At 35.9% G+C, this 21,093-nt stretch overlaps 1 protein-coding gene across 1 annotated transcript in view; it reads left to right on the plus strand.

Moving 5' to 3' along the window:
• Positions 1–20,273, plus strand: part of TFAP2D (transcription factor AP-2 delta) — a 58,345-nt gene extending 38,072 nt beyond the window's left edge. Inside the window, exon 7 of the mRNA XM_021937363.2 lies at positions 17,203–20,273. Coding sequence (XP_021793055.2) covers positions 17,203–17,422 — 220 coding nt within the window. The 3' untranslated portion in view covers positions 17,423–20,273. The remainder of the gene's footprint in view (positions 1–17,202) is intronic.
• Positions 20,274–21,093: the final 820 nt, after the last annotated feature.

Here is a 21,093-nt window from a genome sequence, read left to right on the forward strand (position 1 = left end):
AGCAAAAGGTTTTGGAGTCAAAACCTTTTCAAATCCTTGTGTCTGTGAGCCTTTATGTATGTGAGCTGGGTTGTTTGGGGTAACTCACCCACTCTTTGCAAACCTTTATTTCTTCAGCTTTAAATGGGATAAGAACCCCTCCATTATATGGTCATAGGTGAGCTAAAATGAGATAAAGAATATAAAGTAGGCGTTCAGTAAATGACGTTTCATTTATCTTCACCACCGATCCAAATTTAAATTTGTTTCCAGCATTATATCTACACAAATATCTTTCATATTTTTGTTTGTGTGCACAATAAAGGGATTTATAATTTTCACAAAAGATCAACTCAGAACTTAATTTTCATTGAGATTTGATTCTGGATTTAAAGAAGTGTGTTAAATTACAATTTTACTCCGAGAAGGAGCATACTATTTAGAGTACAGAGAAATGAGACTCTGACATGTATGCTAGATTATTTCCAATTACAGATGCTGAGGCCTTCATCAGATAGTAAACCATTCTTTTTATGCTCAAAACAAAATAGAGCACTGGTCAAACATCAGCTAGTGTGTGAAATAAATAGGCAAAACATTTGTCTTCTTAGCATAGGCACAACTTGCTGATTTGTCAATACATTAGTCAGTTGCCAACTTAGTGCCACAGAACTCTTTAGAGAAAACTGACTCCAAAATGTGAGCTGCACATTTTCTTTGTGGGTTTCATAAGCTCTTATTTACCTCCCTGTACAGAATACGGGAACAAGCTGGTGTTACTCAGAGTGCAGCTAACTATATGGTAAATGGCTACCCTCACCCCTAGTGAAAAGAAAGTGAGGTTTTATTGGAGGTGTAAAACTCTCAAGATTGTATGTGGCTTCAGTTTCTTAATCACAATTTCAAGCATAACTGTATCTTAAAACTTTCTAACACTACATATTTACTTACGATAGTATCATCTATAATATGTTGGTATTATTTATATATTGAATATTTTGAATATTTGAAAATTATGAGTTCCTATTTATTATGCTTTTTAAATGTTTGCAAGAATTTTTATTTTTCTTTAATTATAGTCAAAATTATTTATTTAGATAAAATCTTCTGATTTTATAACAAAAGTAGTAGGATGATACAAATCACATAACCAAAGATTTCTTTATAGCAAATTTCCTACTATGTCTTTTTCTTAAACTGTGATTAAAAACACATAACAGAAAATTTACCATCTTAACCATTTCTAACCAATTCAGTAGTGTCAAACATATTTTCATTGTTGTATTACCAATCTCCACAACTTTTTTATTTTGTAAAACTGCCTCTGTACCCATTAAACAACTTCCCATCTTCTCCTCTCCCCAGCCTCTGTCAACTACCATTCTATTTTGTGTTTCTGTGGATTTAACTACCCTAGACATCTCATATAAGAGGAATCATACAGTATTTGCCTTTTTGCACTGACTTATTTCACTTAGCATAAGGTCTTCCAGGTTCATTCATGTCGTAGCATGTGTCATTTTTTTTTTCCTTTTCAGGATGCACAGCATTTCTGTGTGTGTGTGTGTGTGTGTAAGTGTGTATGTGCCTATATATGCCACATTTTGTTTATCCATTCATTCACTGATGGCAATTAGGTTGCTTCACTTCTTGACTATCATGACTAGTGCTGCCAAGAACATGGGTGTGAAAATACCTCTTCATAGTCCTGCTTTCAGTTCTTTTGGATACACACCCAGAAGGGAAATTGCTGGATGATATGGAAATTTTATTTGTCATTTTTTGAGGACCTATTCTAGCATTTTCCATAGCAGCTACATCACTTTACATTTTCACAGATAATGTACAAGGTTTCTATTTCTCCATCTCTTCACCAAATAGTAGCCATCCTAATGGGTGTGAGGTGATATTTCATTGTTGATTTGCATTTCTCTAATGATTAGTGATGTTGGACATCTTTTCATATGCTTGTTAGCCATTTCTATATCATCTCTGAAGAAATGCTTAAGTCCTTTGCCCACTTTTTGACCAGGTTACTTTTTTTATTAAGCTGGAGGTTTTTATATATTCTAGATAGTAACCTCTTCTTAGATGTATAATTTGCAAATACTTTGTTCGTTCTGTACATTTCTTTGTTAGTCTATTGATGGTGTCTCTGGTGCATAGTTTTAAATTTTGATGTAGTTTAATTTGTTTATTTTTACCTTTGTTGCCTGTGCTCTCGGTGTCAAATCCAGGAAATCATTGTCGAATACAATGCAGTAAAGCTTTCCTGTATTTTTTCTTCTAACAGTTTTACAGTTGTATGTCTTGTTTCGGTCTTTGATTCATTTTGAGTTAATTTTTGTTTATGTTGTAAGGTAAGGGTCCAACTTCATTCTTTTGCGTGTCTTAAATTTTATCATTTTAAACAAAAGATACATGATTGGCATTTCCAATTGAAACCCAAAGTGAAGGTTCCTGATGTAGACTGAATTTAAATGTGTGTAATTTCTTTACTGCACATTTATTTTAAAAGGCATCAACAGAATATGTTAACAATAGGATAGCAAAAGTCAGCTTGTTGCTTAGCCTTGAAATAAACTCTGCACTTTACAAGTGTATTTCTTAAACTTGGCTTTATATCAGAATTGCTCTTGAAACTGTAAAAAAAAAAAACTCAAGGATTGGAGGACATACTTAATATTTAAAGATTTGATTCAGTAGTTCTAGGGCTGAACTCAGGTATCTGTTATTTTTAAAACTCTGAAGTTGATTCTGATTGTTAGGCAGGTTTAAGAACCACAGTTCTAGGATATTCTGTAACTATAAGCTCTTTTCCCCCGCTTTGGGAGAAGAAAAACTCCAGTTCACTTTGAAAGTGTCACTGAGAATTCTATCAAGTTTTGTATTGTATACTTAACATATTAAAAACATTCTATTGGGAGCCCGAGGTGGAAGGATCACTTGAGGCCAAGACTTCAAGACCAGGCTGTGCAACAGGAAGAGACTCCATCTCTATCAAAAATTTTAAAATTAAAAATAAAAACATTCTACATTGATGATTCTACTAATAATCTGGGTAAACATGTGTTAGCATACAGCGTGTCTTTTTTATTTTTGTTTTATTTTATTATTTGTGAGACAGGGTCTCACTCTGTTACCCAGGTTGGAGTGCAGTGGCTCAATCATGTCTCACTGCACCCTAGACTTCCTGGGCTCAGGTGATTCTTGAGACTACAGGCATGTGCGACCATGCTTGGCTATTGTTTTGTATTTTTTATAGAGATAGTTTCATCATGTTGCCCAGGTTGGTTTCGACTTCGTAGGCTCAAGCAATCTGCCCACCTCAGGCTCCTAAAGTGCTGGATTACAGGCGTGTGAGCAACTGTACCGGGCCGAGTGTGTCCCTTTTAAAATTTTCTGCTGACAGTGACAACTGTAATTTCGATAGAACCATAAGCTCAAGAGAAAGATGAATTACAAAGGAGACATATCACATCTGACTTTGAAAGCAGACAATTGTCAGAGTACGATTTTCCACCGTCTTTTACTGAATGCTGGCTGGGAAAGAAATGAAGAGGGAGTGTAATTGGATAGGCATAGAGAATACTCTAATTAATAACATCACTTGTGTTACTATTTTATTTAGTTAAACCTCCTTCCCAATGCAGACCACTTAAAAATATACCTTAGAGGTTGGCCCAATTTGGTGCCTTGAGAACTGTGGCGTACTTTCAGCAGATTTAATATGTCCAGACAAAGCACAGATAACTACTTCTAGTTTTCCATGGCAGTTGACATATCAGTGTGTTCTGGGAAGCCGTATGCATAGTAGTGACCCTTCTCACAATTCACAGCCTGGAGAGCTTCTTGTTTCCATCAAAATGACAGAAGGCAGGCTTATTCATTATTTATAATTTACTGAGTACCATCAACAGTGTGTATTGTTGTAGAGAGCACAGCAGACACCACAACACAAACGAGAAGGGGGAAAAGATTTGATTGACATCTGTGGAAGACCCCATAGACTTACAGTTCCTGGGAATAGTGGTGGCAATTAGACCAAGGTGGCATGGGGTTTCATGGTCAGAGTAGCCTCAGCTCAGATGGAAACCCAGAGTCCTACTTTTTTGAAATGTTAAGAGTTTCCCTCTTTGAGATTTCAGGAAATCTTAAAATTTTCCCCGCTTTGTCTCTTATGTTCTCATTATCTCCTTGAATCTGAAGTCAAGCAAAAGCACATTTGACAGTGTAATAAGATATTAGACTATCTTGCCAGGCGTGGTGGCTCACGACTGTAATCCCAGCACTTTGGGAGGCCGAGACGGGTGGATCACGAGGTCAGGAGATCGAGACCACAGTGAAATCCCGTCTCTACTACAAATACAAAAAATTAGCCAGGCGTGGTGGCGGGCGCCTGTAGTCCGAGCTACTTGGGAGGCTGAGGCAGGAGAATAGCGTGAACCCAGGAGGTGGAGCTTGCAGTGAGTTGAGATCATGCCACTGCACTCCAGCCCGGGCGACAGAGCAAGACTCCATCTCAAAAAAAAAAAAAGAAGTTAGACTATCTTGAAGGCTCAGTTCAGGGAAGACACCCTGTTGACAAAATGAGGAAACTTTTTTTCTCAGCATGTACCTTGGGAGGCTGAAATTTTGTTGTTTCTGTTATTTCTAGTAGAATTATTATTTATTGTTCCTACTATGTTAATGGCAGGTAGTGAAAAGATGACTAGAGGATTATCCCGTTCTTTAGAACTTCTAAAATGGAGAATAATTATATATATATATATATGTAGAGAGAGAGAATATATAATTATTCTATATATGTAGAATATAGATATAATTATTCTATATAGATATATATAGGCTTATAATATACAAGAGTGGTGCTACAATAGAAGATTAAGCATACTGGTAATTTACCTGGGGAAATAAGGAAATTTCTTCTTTTTATCCATAGTACCTAGTGAATAGTATGCATGCAATCAATATATGTAAATAAATGTAGATTACAATAATATCTCAGTTGAGTCCTGTGTATATTCTCCATTGGTTCATTCTCAGGGCCATGATGTTTTAATTGGGTGATGGACTAGGGAAGTAAAATGATCAATGTGCTTAATTATCCTATTTAACTCATAAATTATCCTGACAGCCTACCCTCTTAGAAATATACCCTCTTACTACTGCCTTGGGAAATAAGGAATGTATAGGCAGTCCCAGACATCTATGTGCTTGCTGGTGATTAAATTTTCTTCAATGATTCTCAGTGTTGGAAGGCCTCTAACATTTCCTACTCTTCTTCAACATTTAGACCTTCGCTCCAACATCTCTGTCCATGTCAAGCTTGGAAGTTATCCATGTCAAGCTTGGAAACTCTCAATAATAGACTGCTCTCTATCTCTGACAACTCTGTTAGAAATGCCTTCCTTCTATTTCCCAATGTCCCGCTTCTTGCAGGCTTTCAGAGTTACTTTCATCCTGGTTCCCTCCCACTTTCTAAAGGCAGTTCTCATGTCTTCCCTAGTTTTCTCTTCAAGAGTTATTCATTCCCATTTCCTTCAGGGTTCCACATAGGACACGCCTTACTGTCAACTCAACTGGTATTTTCTGATTGCTCTGTTCTTGGCAACATGCTGAAGAGCAGATGTTTGTCTCTAGTCAAGCGTGAGCATGTTTTGTTTTCTCCAAGAAGCCTAAAGTGTGCATAGTTATTGTTTTTTGTTTTTATTTTGTTAAAATTTTCTTGAGATGGAAAAGTGGCTGGGAAGGTCATCAACAGTGGGCGAGTTTCTTCACTAAGCATTCTTTAGTGTGAGAAAAGAAACAATGAAATTTCAATTAAATCTGTAATCTCAAAAGCAAAGGTCAGCAGATATGAGTTGGGGGAGATCTTCCTTGCTAAAACTGGATTTTTACAAGGAAATGCAAAGATGGGACTAGGAGAAGGTTCAGAAACCTGCCTAAAGTTTACTCAAGCAATGAATCTTTGTCAGGAGGAACATACATTAAAGCATCAATTACAGGGCTTTTGATGACATTTTTATGGATTTTTAGATTTAGCACATAGGAGACTAGTGGTTAAAACAATAGAAGCCAGAGGTAACTGTTTCTAATTAAAAGTTGCAAACATGACCCTGTAATAACTGCGTGTGTGAATAACTGACTTTGGGGAACTTATACATTGTGGAAGAGTTTTGGTTAATTTTTATTTAAATATTGTCTATCTTTGTTGAGCCATGGACTGAAGAGAAATTGACAAAAGACAATATGGCATGGTGGGAAGCACTCAGGATTAATTGTCAGGGGACCTAACTCAGTCTCCACTTGGTTACCAACTAGATGTGTGAATTTAGAATAGGAATTTCACTTGTGTGACCTCTGCATGTTCATGAATCAATGCAGTTAAGCTGGGTGATTTCTAAGGTTCTTTCTAGACCAATAATATTTTACTCCATTCTTAATTTACAGATTCATTTTAAATCATTACTTATGCTGAGTTTCTATATCATCTCATATCTTCTTTTTATGTTTTCTCAACTTATTCATCTTAAAACATCAACAGTTCAATAAAAACCATTTTAAAAAGCTTAGCATTTTCATTTCTCTATTCCAAATAGAAAATATGTCTGATGGGGAGAAATGTAACAAGATGGTTAATGTATCCCTATAATCTCCATTCTCGTATGTAAAAATTATGGTAGAGACATCAAATGTTATCACTTTCAAGAAGTTGACTTGGATGTAATCGATTGTAGTCTCTTCTAATGTATGTGCAATGATTTTATTTTAGCTTGCTTTGCTATTGAGCTGTACTGAGGTAAAATGGAGTCACAAAGACCCATTCATTCCCCTTTGGGACCTCAAAGTAATTGAGAAGAACAGAAGGAATGTGACTTTAGGGCAGTGGATGAACACACATCTCCCAATCTGACAGAGATTCGGGGTAGTCATAAACATACTTCCACAAATTGAGTTTCATAGTGCACTAGTCAGTCCTATGAGATGCTCTCTGAAAGTGTTTCATGGTCAAGGGTTTTTTGGTTCAAGAAACCCTAATTATTGTACCTATCTTGAAGTATGACAATACATATTGGCATACCAAAGACTCCCAGAACCCTTTTTGAAAGGAGGGAACACTTAGCCACAGTTTCTAAAACTTGATCATGAAAACTGTTTTTAAATCTCAGAGTATGTATTAACATTACATAACACTAAGATTCTGCAGAAGGTCTTGTGGGAAATGCTGTAGAAGTTTATCATCCTCTTTTTCCCAAGGAGGAATGCAGACATAATAGTTAGGCGTTATTTCTTGGTCCTAAGGAGACATACTGAATTTTTTCTCTGCATTTAAATGGAATGAGGGTTGTTTAAAAAATAGTGATGCTTTGGATTCATCCCAAACCAATTAAATCAAAGTCTTGGGGGTGGGGTCCATATATTACTATTTTTGAAATAAGATTTGTGAGTGATTTCTTATATGCATCTACGGTTGAGAACCACCAGCTGAGAAACCACAGAACATTTGGGAGTGTCGTCAAGGCTTTGCTTAATGAGTAGATGTCAATGATTCTTCACCACCAGAGAACTAGATACTTTAATTGTGTATCTTAATTAAATTCCATTGTAAAAGTACTTGGGACCATGAGATAAGATAATCTATGTAGAAAATAAGCACCATCAACTGGTTTCACCTTTCCTCTGTTTTCTGAATCATTTAGGCTACGAAGAATAGATGCCATTGAGTTCTGGAGGATAAGCCTCAGTTACATGCTTATCCTCAAGCATGTAAGGGTCTCTTTTCATGGCCTACATTTAGAAGTTGTGCTGCTTTAGAAATAAAGCGTCTAATACTGAGAACTGTGAGAGGAAGTAAGGTGGGGCAGAGAAGACCTACAATTCTTTGCTGTTGTTGTTGAAGGTCTGTTCCCCGGACTCCCTCTCTACTGGGCTATTCTCATGAGTAGAAGGCACTTATCTGGTGGCCACCTAACACTGTAGTGAGATTATAGACTGCACTAGGACCTAAGCCTGTAGTAACTGAATAATCTCAGAGGAAAGGAAAAGGAGATTTGTCTTGCATTTAAATCTTACTGTTTGCATGCTTCCCAGAGGGCAAAAAGCAGAACTGAGTGACATCAGTATGCTATTCTAGAAATCAAAAGATTAGTGATAGCAAACACCCATTGGAATGACGCAGTATAACAAAATAGTAGGAATAATAACCCAAACACCATTTCAACCTTCACACACACCAAAAAAGAAAAAAAAAAAAAAAAAAAAAAAGTGGAGAAAAAGGCTTCCTTGCTTTGTCAGGTAAAAAGTTGAAACTTTACAAAATAAATTAGCTTTTAGTCAAATTACTTAAATGATGATGGCAGGCTATTTTCTATTGATTTTCAGTCTTCTAGTTTGTAGCACGATAGTGTCTATTACCTCCAGCTTTTTGTACCCCAAAAGAAAGCTAGAAAAATTTATCTATGGCTGGCAGACACAACTGAGTGATCTAATCTTCAGCAACAAATACTAAAGAGACTTTCATTTCCTTTATAACACATATTGAATCAATGTTTGCGTAGTAGGTAGAAAGGTGCTGGATATCAGGCACAACTCTTGCCAAGATAGGAAGAATTCAGGAGAGGATTCCATAGAAGGTTGCTTCAGGCTATGTTTTAGAAAATTGCTTTAGTGGTCTAATTTAAATTAGTTTAGACAAATCAATTAAAGATAAAGCATTTCTGAAGGACAATTAGAAAACTATGGACACAGCTTTGTAGTATTTATCTAGCATACAATTAAGCTAGTGAAATGTAAACTATACTTACTTAGATTAGAGAAAGTAAAATGGCTCTTATTCCTCTAACATTCAGGATCCTATACTGGCTTACATTCTAAGTAAGAACTGAAGCTTTGGAGATTTTAAAGATAAATGTAGGTAAGGCCTTGACCATGAGCAAGAAATGCAGTTAACCAGGGATTATAAGGAGCGAATAGAAGTTTGTGAAATTCCTATTATATGGAATTTTCTGATAGGTCCTTGTCATTAATGTCAAGCGATTTCTAAGTATAAACACTGTCCAAGTTAAAAATGGGTTGTTGCTACCATCTACTAGCAAAACCACACAGGGAAAAAGAAGAAAGAATTAAAATATATTTTCTTTCCAACAGCAGTCTCTTTTCTTCCACCCTCTATTCTACCTCTTCTCTTTCATATCTGAGCCTCAATTTCTATAGTTTTGACACCCACCATTAGAGAATACAGTTTGAATGGTTGCAATACATTTCCATGTAAAAAGTTACAGACTGTATCAGTGAAACATTCAGGTCAAGGCCACTGGTCAAGAAGAAGATGCCATTTTATAAAAAGGCAAAACCAATACAAGTCCACAGGTACACACACACTCTTTCTCTCTCTTTCACACATATATGCGCGCACACACACACACACAAACACACTACACACACGAGTGCAAAATCTCCCTAGAAATGGCTACTCTACCCAGTGGTGTTCTTCCAATCATTGAAATGTAAACACTTAGGGAAGAAACCTGACACTTAAGAGGAAAACGGAAAAGTAGAGCTTCATCCCTGAATCCAGTAAACAGTTACCTCCTTCCTGAACTGAGCCAATTTGAGGAGATGCTTTATGTTGCAAGAAAGGTACTTTAGAGAATGTTAATTGGGAGGTCTAGCAAAATAGGAGCTTTTAAAACCATGAATAAAATTAGGGAGATGACTGTTAAATATAAGTTACATTTTCCCTAACATCAGGTGCCATAAACTACACTAGTCTGAATTTTCTCAGCAGGTGATGGTATTGTTCACAGTCAAGTTGTCAGAGCCTTTCTGCTCCTCAGTGTGAAATTAGTAATAGGAAAATGAAATCACTGAGCTGTAATCTAGTTAGAGACAGAGAGAGAGAGAGACAGAAAGAAAGAGAAAATGAATGAGAATATAGTCCAAGGTAGATGTAGTCTCTAAGTCTGCCTAACTATGCTCCAAACCTCAAATTTTGACCTTTGCCTTTTTAATTTAGACTTACTGATTTCGTAAAGCTCTTTCCTATGAATAGCCCTTGAGTCACATCTCCTTCTTAGTATATTACAACACTAATTTGCTTTTTACCCAAATAGACATGTTTTCCTTAATCTCCCCTAAATTTCCTATCATTGATTTTGGCCCACCAATTAAGCTGTCTATCACATTAAGGTTTTTCAGAACTTTGGTTCTGTTATGCAATGCAGGAACTTTCCTCTCTATTTTAATACCAGTCATTAAACTAAAAATCTATGATGGCTTCAATCACATTGTTAATTAACGTGTCCAGCAGAGTGGGATTAATGACAGACTTGCAGCATGCCACAAGAGACATCTTTCAAGGTTGACAATTGCCCTTACATCCACACTTTGGGTGTCATTGTACAATCAGCTGTGAATTTGCCTTACTTTGCTGTCATCTAGCTTACCCTCCTCCTCCCCTCCAACTTTTTATACAGTATGTGGGGAGACTTTGTTAGATGCATTGCTGAAATCTTGCATTCAATTATATTGCTACTGCTCTAATAACTCATTTGTAAAAGGAAATGCAGTTACTTTATTACATATCTTACTAAATCCATGCAGCATTTCAGTGATAACTTCTTTTTTTTTTTTTGGATACGGAGTCTTGCTCTGTTGCCCAGGCTGGAGTGTTGTGGTGCAATCTCGGCTCACTGCAAGCTCTGCCTCCTGAGTTCAGAAAAGGGATTGCAGGATCATGTTGTCATTCTAGTGTTTAGGTTTTTGAGGAACTTTCATAGTGTTTTGCATAATGGCTGCACCTGTTTGCTTTTCTACCAACAGGGTTGGTACAGGGTTCCCTTTTATCTACACCCTCACCACAACTTCTCTCTCAGCTTTTTGAAAATAGCCATCCTAACAGATGTGAAATGACATCTCATTGTGGTTTTAATTTGTGTATCACTGATGATTAGTGATGTTGAGCATCTCTTCATATACTTACTATCTATTTGTATGTCATCTTTGGAAAAATGTATGTTTGTGTCCTTAGCCCATTTTTAATATCAGGTTATTTGTTTTTTTACCTATTGAATTGCATGAGCTCCTTATATATTTTAGATATTAATTCTTGTATCAAATGTATGGTTTGCTAATATTTTCTCCCATTCTGTAGGTTGCCTTTTCATTTTGTGATTGTTACCTTTACTGTGCAGAAGTGTTTTTCATTTGACTGAATCCCATTTACTTATTTTTGGTTTTGTTGCCTGTGCTTTTTGTGTCATATCCAAAAATAATGCCCAGACCAATGTCAAAAATATTTTTTCCTATTTTTTATTCTAGGAACTTTAGAGTTTAGGTCTTTTATTACATTTCAGTTTTTAATCAATTTTAAGTTCATTTCTGTGTATGGTGTAAGATAAGGATCCAATTTTATTTTTTGGCACGTGACTATTCAGTTTTTCTAGAATCATTTATTGAAGAGACCATCGTTTCCCCATATGTATTCATTAAAATCTTGTCAAAGATTAGCTTACTACATATATGAGGGCTTATTTCTAGACTCATTCTGTTCCATTGGTCTATGTGTCTGTTTTTATGCCAGTACTATACTGTTTTGATTACTATAGCTTTGTAATATAATTTGAAATCAGAAGCATGATATTTTTATCTTCGTTTTTGTTTCTCAAGATTGGTTTGGCTATTTAGGGTCTTTTGTTGTTCCCAATGAATTTTAGTGTTGTTTTTCCTATTTCTGTGAAAATGCTGTTTAAATTTTGGTAGGGGTTGCACTTAATCCATAGATTGGTTTTAATATGGACGTTTAAAAAAATTAATGCTTCCAATCCATGAACGCAGGTTATCTCTTTCCATTTGTTTGTGCCTTCTTTAATTTCTTTCATTAGTGTCTTATAATTTTTAGTTTACAGATCTTGAATCCTCTGTGGTTAAATTTATTCCTAAGTATTTTATTCTTTTTGATACTATTTATTCCTTTTGATACTATGAGATTGCTTTCTTAATTTCTTTTTTTCACATAGTCCATTGGTACTCCTTAGAAATGCAACTGATTTTTGTATCATGAAACTTTATTGAATTCATTTATTATAACAGTTTTTCATGGAGTCTTTAGGATTTTCTAAAATCATATCATCTGCAAACAGAAACAACTGAACTTTTTCCTTTCTGATTTGGATGCTTTTTATTTCTTTCTCTTGCCCAGTAGTTCTGGCTAGGACTGCCAGTACTATGTTAAATAGCAGTAACAGTGGTAAGAGTGGGCACCGTCTTCTTGTTCCTGATCTTAGAGAAAAGTTTTCAGCGTTTTACTATTGAGTATGATGTTAGCTGTAGGCTTGTCATATATGGTCTTTATTATGAGGGACATCATTTACCACTTGAAGTAAAAATCTGATATACTTTGATTGTCAGTTATGCTCTGATGCCACCAATGTTATTCCCATTCCTCTTCCTCACTTGGTGAGTGGGAGTTTAGCCTCACCTGTTTTCTTCCCATTGTTCTCTCTGTGCTATAGTTTTACATTTGCTTGGGGATTGTTACTTCTTTCTCCCCAGATTTTATTTAAGTCCTCTCATCACTTTGGCAAGTTTCTATCCTTTGGAAGTAACACGGCTGTTTTTCAATATCTTAAGCCAGGCACAAGGAAACTAATCCCTTTTTCATCAGTATCATCAAAGAAATTGTGAATTTCTTTGAGTGGAATTTCAATTGGCTGAGAGAGGGAGGACACACAACACACACAAATAGGAATAACTGTCATGTTTGGGTATTAAAAAGGAATACACTTGAGATAAACTTTACAACATAAGGTAATAGAGCACATGATTACATAGGGTGAAGAAAGGCGACTTGGGAAACATTAAGAAACCTGATCTGACCTGTGACTTCTCTATAGTCACTATTCTTTTACAAATGTAGCGTAGATATGACTTATCTAACACAATGCAAATTATCTCCATGGCCTCTTTGAGGATAGAGTTTTAGAATTTAGAATTTAAAATAACTTCTATATTTTGACTGCCTATTTCAAACCATCACGGCTGCTATTAAACCCTGGTGATATTTGCATGTGAAATGTGCTCTCGTCAGTAATCTGATGAAATTATGTGCAAATGCCAAGGGTAACTTAAACATTAAACCTGTAACTGAAAAATATTTTCCAAAGGTGAAAATCATCTCTATTATCAAAGAGTTCGAAGATTTGACTATAGTTTGTTACCTTGTAGGTGACCTTAGTCTTTTTTCTTTTTTTTTTTTCTGTCTAGAATCAAAAATCAGACCTTCTATTTCTATTTTTCTTTAATTTTTTTAAGATTCTACATTATTCCTCCCTCCTTTTTCTGTGTGTGCTTTTGAGACAGAGACTTGCTTTGTTGCCCAGGCTAGAGTGCAATTGTGCAATCATAGTTCTCTGTACTCTCAGGTTCCTGGGCTTACACTATCCTCCCTCGTTGGTATCCCAAGGCTCTGAGATTACAGGCATGAGCCACTGAACCCAGCCCTCTCCTTTTCTGTATGTCACTGTGAATGAGATACACACCTATTTTTCTGGAATGACTGGGGCTAAAAGCATAGCATGATATTCCCAGAACTTTTTAAAACATACTGTGATTGCACACTTCTTTTTACATTATTGTAGTACATTAGATTACTTTAATTATTGGGATTCATAAATTTCTCGGAAATCTGCTAGAAAAGAATCTCTGCCTTACATTTATTATCATTCTGTGCAGTGTGCTATGCATATTTTTAATATGCAGGTAATGTTAAATTAAGGTAATTAACAAAATTTACATAATGTTTTTCATATTGAAAGATGACATTTAAGGTCATGAAAGTCAGGATGACTTTTTTTATATTGAATATCCTACAATTGATTTTAGAGTTCTTTGTTGATGAAGTGGGATTTTTTTGTTTTTGTTTTGTTTTGTTTTGTTTTAACAAAGTCTTGCTCTGTTGCCCAGGCTGGAATGCAGTGGCATGATCTCACCTGAGTTCAAGAGGTTCTCCTGAGTAGCTGGGATTACAGGCACATGCCACCACACCCGGCTAATTTTTTTTTTGTATTTTTAGTAGAGACGGGGTTTCACCATGTTAATCTGGCTGGTCTCGAACTCCTGACCTCATGATCTGCCCACCTTGGCCTCCCAAAGTGCTGGGATTACAGGCATGAACCACTGCACCCAGCCCTGAAGTGGTTTTTCAACTTCTGTAACCTCTGTCCATGTCCTTGATTTTAAGAACACCATAAACATGTTATACTCTTTTTTTTTTTTTTTGAGCTGGAGTCTCGATCTGTTGCCCAGGCTGGAGTGAGGTGGTGCGATCTCGACTCACTGCAACCTCAGCCTCCCAGGTTCACTCCATTCTCCTGCCAAGTAGCTGGGGCTACAGGCGCCTGCCACAACTCCCGGCTAATTTTTTGTGGTTTTTTTAGAGATAGCATTTCACCATGTTAGCCAAGATGGTCTCGATCTCCTGACCTCGTTATCTGCCCGCCTCAGCCTCCCAAAGTGTTGGAATTACAGGCGTGAGCCACTGTGCCCGGCCAAACATGTTAAACTCTTAAATTGAAGCTTACAGTTGGAAAGAACCTAGCAGATGTTCTTGTTAGACTACTGTCATTTTACAAGGCTAAATAACTTCCCCCAAATCACAAAGTGCCTAAAGTCAGAGCCAATGTGAGGACTTGGTACACTTGGTTATCAATCCAAGGCAAAGATGACAATGCAAACTGCTAATGATCAGATCCATATTTGCAACAAGAAAGCCAAAAACAAAGTCAAGAAGTGATACCAGCTTAAGAGGAATCTTTAAATATGGAAACAGCTATTTTCTCAAAGTGGATAATAAAAGCATTTATGTATAACTACCTACCTGTGCTTGATTTTAAAAACGCTGCTCCTAGACAGGAAAGTGAGTAAAAAGCATCTGATTTTACAAGCCAACAAGGCTGCCCAAGTACAAAGTTAAGTCAGAGGAACTGAGTTAAACTGCCTAAAGAAAATGTGATTTCTCAGAGAAGAGGAGTAAAATGTACCCTCAGCCTGGGAGGAATATAAGTACAGAATATCCCATTTCTCAGGCAAATTATTTAACTTTTCTGGGACTCAGATCGTCTGTAAAATGGAAATAATATTGTCTAGTTCTTAGTGTTGTAACTAGAATTATATGAAGTGATACAGATTTTAAAAACTTAGAATAGGACTTGACATATGTTCAGAACTCAAAAATTAGATATTAACTTCAATAATACCCAGTGAAACTAAATAATATTTTATATTCTGCTATAGATGAAGAAGTGAGTCACAACAAAGAGGACATACCAATATAGAAGAAAATAAAAAAAGAAGCTCTAAATAGGAATAAAACATGAGAAAAGAGACAATTTGTGCCTGGGGCCAAACATCTGGACATTAATGGTTGGCTTTACCCAGTTCTTTTTGTGGGCATCACCATGATTAATTCTTCCACCACTCCAACAATTCCATTTGTTGTCCAAGATCCCAGATAAATTTCCAATTATTTGACTTCCCCTCTAGTTGTCTCATTGTAGAAATATAGCTTAAATTATTTTTCCTGCTTGGCAATGCAATTTCTTGCAGCAGAGGTGTGGATATAGTACTTGAGCAGTGATGATGTCTTACACTACAAACTTTGGTGTACATGATTGCTTAAGCACTGGCCATTCTTGTTTCCTACATAATCAGAGATTGGAATTTCCTTTTTTCTTTTTAATGTATGTTAACTATGATGGAGGCACAGGGAAAACTTTGTAATATATTCAGAAGAAAGATGGTAGCAACCTGTGGAATAAGGAGGGACATGCAGAAATTTTACCCTCTACCCAGAAAATATATCCAGCCAACAATCTCTATCATTTATCGAAGACTTCATTTAGAAGTGGCATCCTCCTGAGCCCTTTGCGTAGACGAATAAAAACAACAACCCCACATGGTGGATCCTACTATTACCTCAACTGAGGCATATTAATAGGCTGCCTTAAACCCCAAATCCTTCATTTGCATTATTATAAAATATTATTATTTTTGCTGTTAAAGATTATGTAACTTAAGAAAGATAACTATAGGTAGCTAAAGTATTATGAAGGGTGGTACTATCTGATTTAAAAACTACTAATGTCCTAATAACAGTTACAAACTAGGACTTAAGCAGTTAATTGCTTTATTTATTAACCGTACTATACACATATGCACAATGTTGTATATATATTATAACATGGGCATACTATGTGACAAGGATGTTTTTCTATATTATTACAAGACATGGGAAGCAAACTGGCAGAGTGTCACTTCAGGACAGTTAACATAAGTGAACAATCTGGGTAGCTTCTGCTCACAAAAAGATAAATCTACAGCTATGTGTTTGTTCAACCAAAGATGACATTTGTCATGGTTGGAAGAACTACCTATGCTGAGGCTGCCATAACATTCCTTACATTTGCTTATTAGTTTTTGTTATTAGTTAGTTAGTTTCCGGGATCTAAATGTTGAGTGGCTTACATAAGACGGGGTTTTATTTCTCTCTCATTTAGGAGTCTAGAGATGAATCGTTTCCTTCTATCTTGTTTTGTCCCTGCCACTTAAGTGATTATCTACATAGGGCATAGCTACCCTTTTAAGCAAGTGGGAACTGCATGTATCACTTCTCTTTATGTTACATTGTGGGTAGGTTAAGTCCCATGTCCAAAACTCACTGCAAAAGAAGCTTGGAAATGTAGTCTCCATCTGGATGGCCATATGCCTGGATAAAAGTGCATTACTATGGAAAAGGAGAATGAAGTCAGAGGGACAGCTAGCCATGAGGCACACTCAGCCAATTATGATTTCTTCATGTATAGTCTATGCCATATAGGGCATTCTTGAAAGCAAGATGTTTCCACACATGGAATCTAAAGGTGTGTTCTCTAGCTACTTCTCAATGAGGTAGAGAATCAAGTCATGTGTTGAATATTTAGACTTGGTAATAATTAGTGCATATCAACTCTATTAATGGCAAGTCTTCCAAACGGGTCCTATATTTCTTTTGTAGTCAAGAGCAATACCTTCAACTGTGCTGTATCTTCCACAATGCTTAGCATCATTTAGGAACACAATAAATACCTGTTTAATTGAATGTTCTGAATTATATGGAGGGAATTGCTATTTCACAGGATACTGCAAATCATTCATCTCTTTTTTCCTGTCACTTCTCATTTCCAGTTTGATCACTCATGGCTTTGGGACTCCGGCAATATGTGCAGCTCTAAGCACTTTCCAAACAGTTCTCAGTGAAATGCTGAACTACTTGGAAAAACACACTACTCATAAAAACGGCGGAGCAGCAGATTCTGGCCAAGGACATGCCAACTCGGAGAAAGCCCCCCTGCGGAAAACTTCAGAGGCTGCTGTGAAAGAGGGCAAAACAGAAAAGACAGACTAGCTACATCAAACGGAATCTATTTCCAGAGAGTCTTGCTGCTGATATTTTTTCTAATATATATATCATTGAGGGTGACTAATCTTCAGTGGACCAAATCTCTACCTTTCCCCAATCCTCCATAAAAAACAAAAATGGAAATGAAAAATGAAACAAAAAAGGACAAAACCAAAAAAAAAAAAAAGAAAAAAAAAGGAAAACAGCAGTGTAACTGTGTGATGAAATTGTCACCTTTTAATTTTATGTTATGATAAACTCCTTTGTGCACGTAACTTATTGTCTGAATTATATACACCACAGTTTTTAAGCACTTCTGGACTTTGGAGAGGCAGCACATGCTTTTTCACATCTAACTGATGCACTTTCTTACCCAACTATGTAGGTAGGGATCAGAAAGCATGACCAAACTGGAATCCACCACCAGTACTTACAGCTCCAGTCTTTCAACTTAACTCCCTTTAACTGAAGAGTGCCTCATTCCACTAAATAGATCAATCTGGAAATCAGTCTATTAATAAATGTTTGGGTAACTGAAAAGGGCAGTTATGAATCCGTGAATTGACAACAGATCTAAAATTTTGATAACCCCTCGCCCACTTAACTACCAGTGCCTTGGTGGTATTTAAAAATTCCAGGAAACTTTCTCGTATCTATGATATTCCCACCCAATCCCAGGTCCATTTACCCCACCCCAATAGCTAAGAAGATACTGGAAAAGTGTATTACTGAAGGGATAAGAGATGAACTCTTCTATCCATTCTCTTCACATCACCACCCTAGCAATTCAAGAAAACAGACCCACTGCATTTAGTGGGTCAGGGCAGGATGGATATAGGAAAGAGTAGCTTTGCCTCCGTTGGGCTCCTGATGGAAAGCAGTGGCATTGTTTTGCCTGGAAAAGCATAGGAATAGGAACAGTGATCTTTCTGGGAAGTCCTGCTTCTCAGAGATGGGAGAAGAGAACAGGGACCTAGGGGAGGCCCCTTGAAGTGCTGGTGGCCAACGATTGTATGGTTAAGATGAGAGCCTTCCTTTTTCTGCTTTGGTGCTTCTTCTACCTGCCCGATGGCTGTGTTCTAAACCTTTAGAGGCACAAAAGCATTCAGGTCTGTGTTCAATAAAGAAAACAGAAACAATGATCAGAGAAAACTTTTGCTTTTAAGATGCTTTCTTTTTTCGTAGCTTGTTTTTATAACTTCATTGTCCTTTAGTTAAGACACTGAAAACGAGAGGTTCCTGGCTGCAAAGGCAAGGGGCTAATTGAATGAAAGTTTGGTCCATATAAACCTGAACATGTCAAGAAACCTGATTGGTATCACATTGTACTAACCTTTCTACTGTTAACAATTCTCAAGCTTCTAGGCCAATAAAAATGTAAGTCATTGTCTATGTAAAAAGAAAAAAAGAATGTTTTTATTAATGTGTGGACTCCTGACACTTAGTTTAAGATGAAAACATTCTCCTCTCATTAACATATTTAATTACCTTTTAAAAGCCTCTATCATATTATAACCCCATGGAAATATTAGTATTATTTTTAATTGAGGGGAAATAGCTCAAGAATTTTCATGTAGAGATCACAAAAACTATTTTTACCTAACAATAATTCTTAAAAATTATTTGACCTTGATCTTCAATCTTGTACAGAAAAGTAGAACCATACCAATGAAAAATTAAATTTCCTAGCTTAAATTTAATTAACAGAAAACACTACTAAGGAATTCCATAATAGAAGAGCTTAAAATAAAGAAACATGAAATAATGAATTGTGATTTCATGTGTTTAGTTCCATTTTTAAAATTTTTCTATTATTCATGGCTTAAAGTTTTTTTGAAATAAAACAGAATAAAGCCAAAATTCTGCTGCAGCTCCAAATTTTCTCACAAAATATATGATTTAATCTTACATGAAATTTCCCATATTGTAAAATATACACAAGAAATAAAAATGATCATTATTTCAGTTTAATAAGTAGTAGGAAAGTTATGTACAGATAATGTGGATGACTACTTCCTCAATTAAATTTCCACATTAACTTGCTTTTATTCTATTTATTATTAACAATACATATGTATTTAATATGGCATTTTGATATGCATATCTGCTAGGTACTTTATGTAGTTATATACCATGTCAAATGTTCAACAATAAGCAGACAAAAAATTAGATCTGGCTTATATTACCAGCTTACTTTTTCACCTTTACCTGTGACTAGTTGGGATTCTAAACACCTCAATGGGATGTTATTACTTATTAGCCTTGGAAACAAAAATATAACTACAGTGCATATTATTTACCAGGATGTTGGGTGTTTTAAGAGCCTTAAATGGACAGCACCCATCTTTTAACTTAACCAGCCATTAGGATATAAAAGAATTGATGGACTGGTCATGTTTAGAATCATTATCATATTCTAATAGACATTGTTAACATACCAATTTTTGCCTTGTATATAATAGGTACTCACCACTTTTTAAATAAATGAATAAATGAATGTGTGTGTGTTCTTTGTCCAAAATGGGCCAAAGGACCTTTTAATTGTGATTTTTTTTTCAGTACTCAGTGCTTTAATCTGGTTTGCTTCCTCCATTGTAATTTATGAATAATTATTTTTATTTGAATAAGAAAATATTTCCAAGATGACACATTGGTTTCAAATAGATATATTTCATATGGAACAATAAACAATACTAGTTAGGTATTAGAATTTCAACAAAAGTGAAGTTATTACCTTTATTATAGTTTATAGTAAAAGAAGATAGCTTGGACCAGGTGTGGTGGCTCACGTCTGTAATCCCAACACTTTGGGAGGCCTATGCGGGTGGATCACGAGGTCAGGAGTTCAAGACCAGCCTGGCCAACATGGTGAAACCCCTTCTCTACTAAAAATACAAAAATTCACCGAGTGTGGTGGCAGGTGCCTGTAATTCCAACAACTTGGGAGGCTGAGGCAGGAGAATCGCTTGAACCTGGTAGATGGAGTTTGCAGTGAGCCAAGATCGCACCATTGCACTCCAGCTTGGGGTGACAAGAGCAAGACTTAGAAAAAAAAAAAAAAAGGAAAGAAAAAACATAAATAAATAAAAAATAAAAGAAGATAGCTTGAAAAAAACTTTCTGATTTTTAATATTATGATAAATAATGGAAATATTTTTTCAGATAAACTATTACTTCCCCAGAAAATATATTCAAATCTCTCATACTTACCCCAAATTAATGACAGCATAACAGTTTTATATTTAAAACTTAATGAAATAAGTCAAACTTTTATACAAAGATATGCTTATTTTAAGACTGTTTCAATAATTCATTTAATGCAACTATCATGGATATGTCATCAGAGTTACCATTTGACTTAAGTGTGCTGGCTGTAGAAAAATTAATGAAAATTCAATGACTCTCTATTTTTCTTCTCTGGAAAGATCAGAGCACTGCAAAGATGCCTCGTCTATTCTTCTTCTGCCTTCTTTTTAGATGCCTTAAAAATAGAGATAATCCTTCCCGGCTTTTCAGTTCCTTTTTTTCCCCATTTTTTGAGAATATATTCTCTTCAATGTCTATAACAAAATATGACCCTTTAGGACCTATGAGTACCCTGATCCAAGTGTGACAGTGATAAGAGTTCAACCCTCTGTCACTTAGCACTTTTAAGATAAATGTGACAATAAACTATT

The sequence above is a fragment of the Papio anubis genome, chromosome 6 (assembly GCF_008728515.1).
Source record: "Papio anubis isolate 15944 chromosome 6, Panubis1.0, whole genome shotgun sequence".
Taxonomy (NCBI): domain Eukaryota; kingdom Metazoa; phylum Chordata; class Mammalia; order Primates; family Cercopithecidae; genus Papio; species Papio anubis.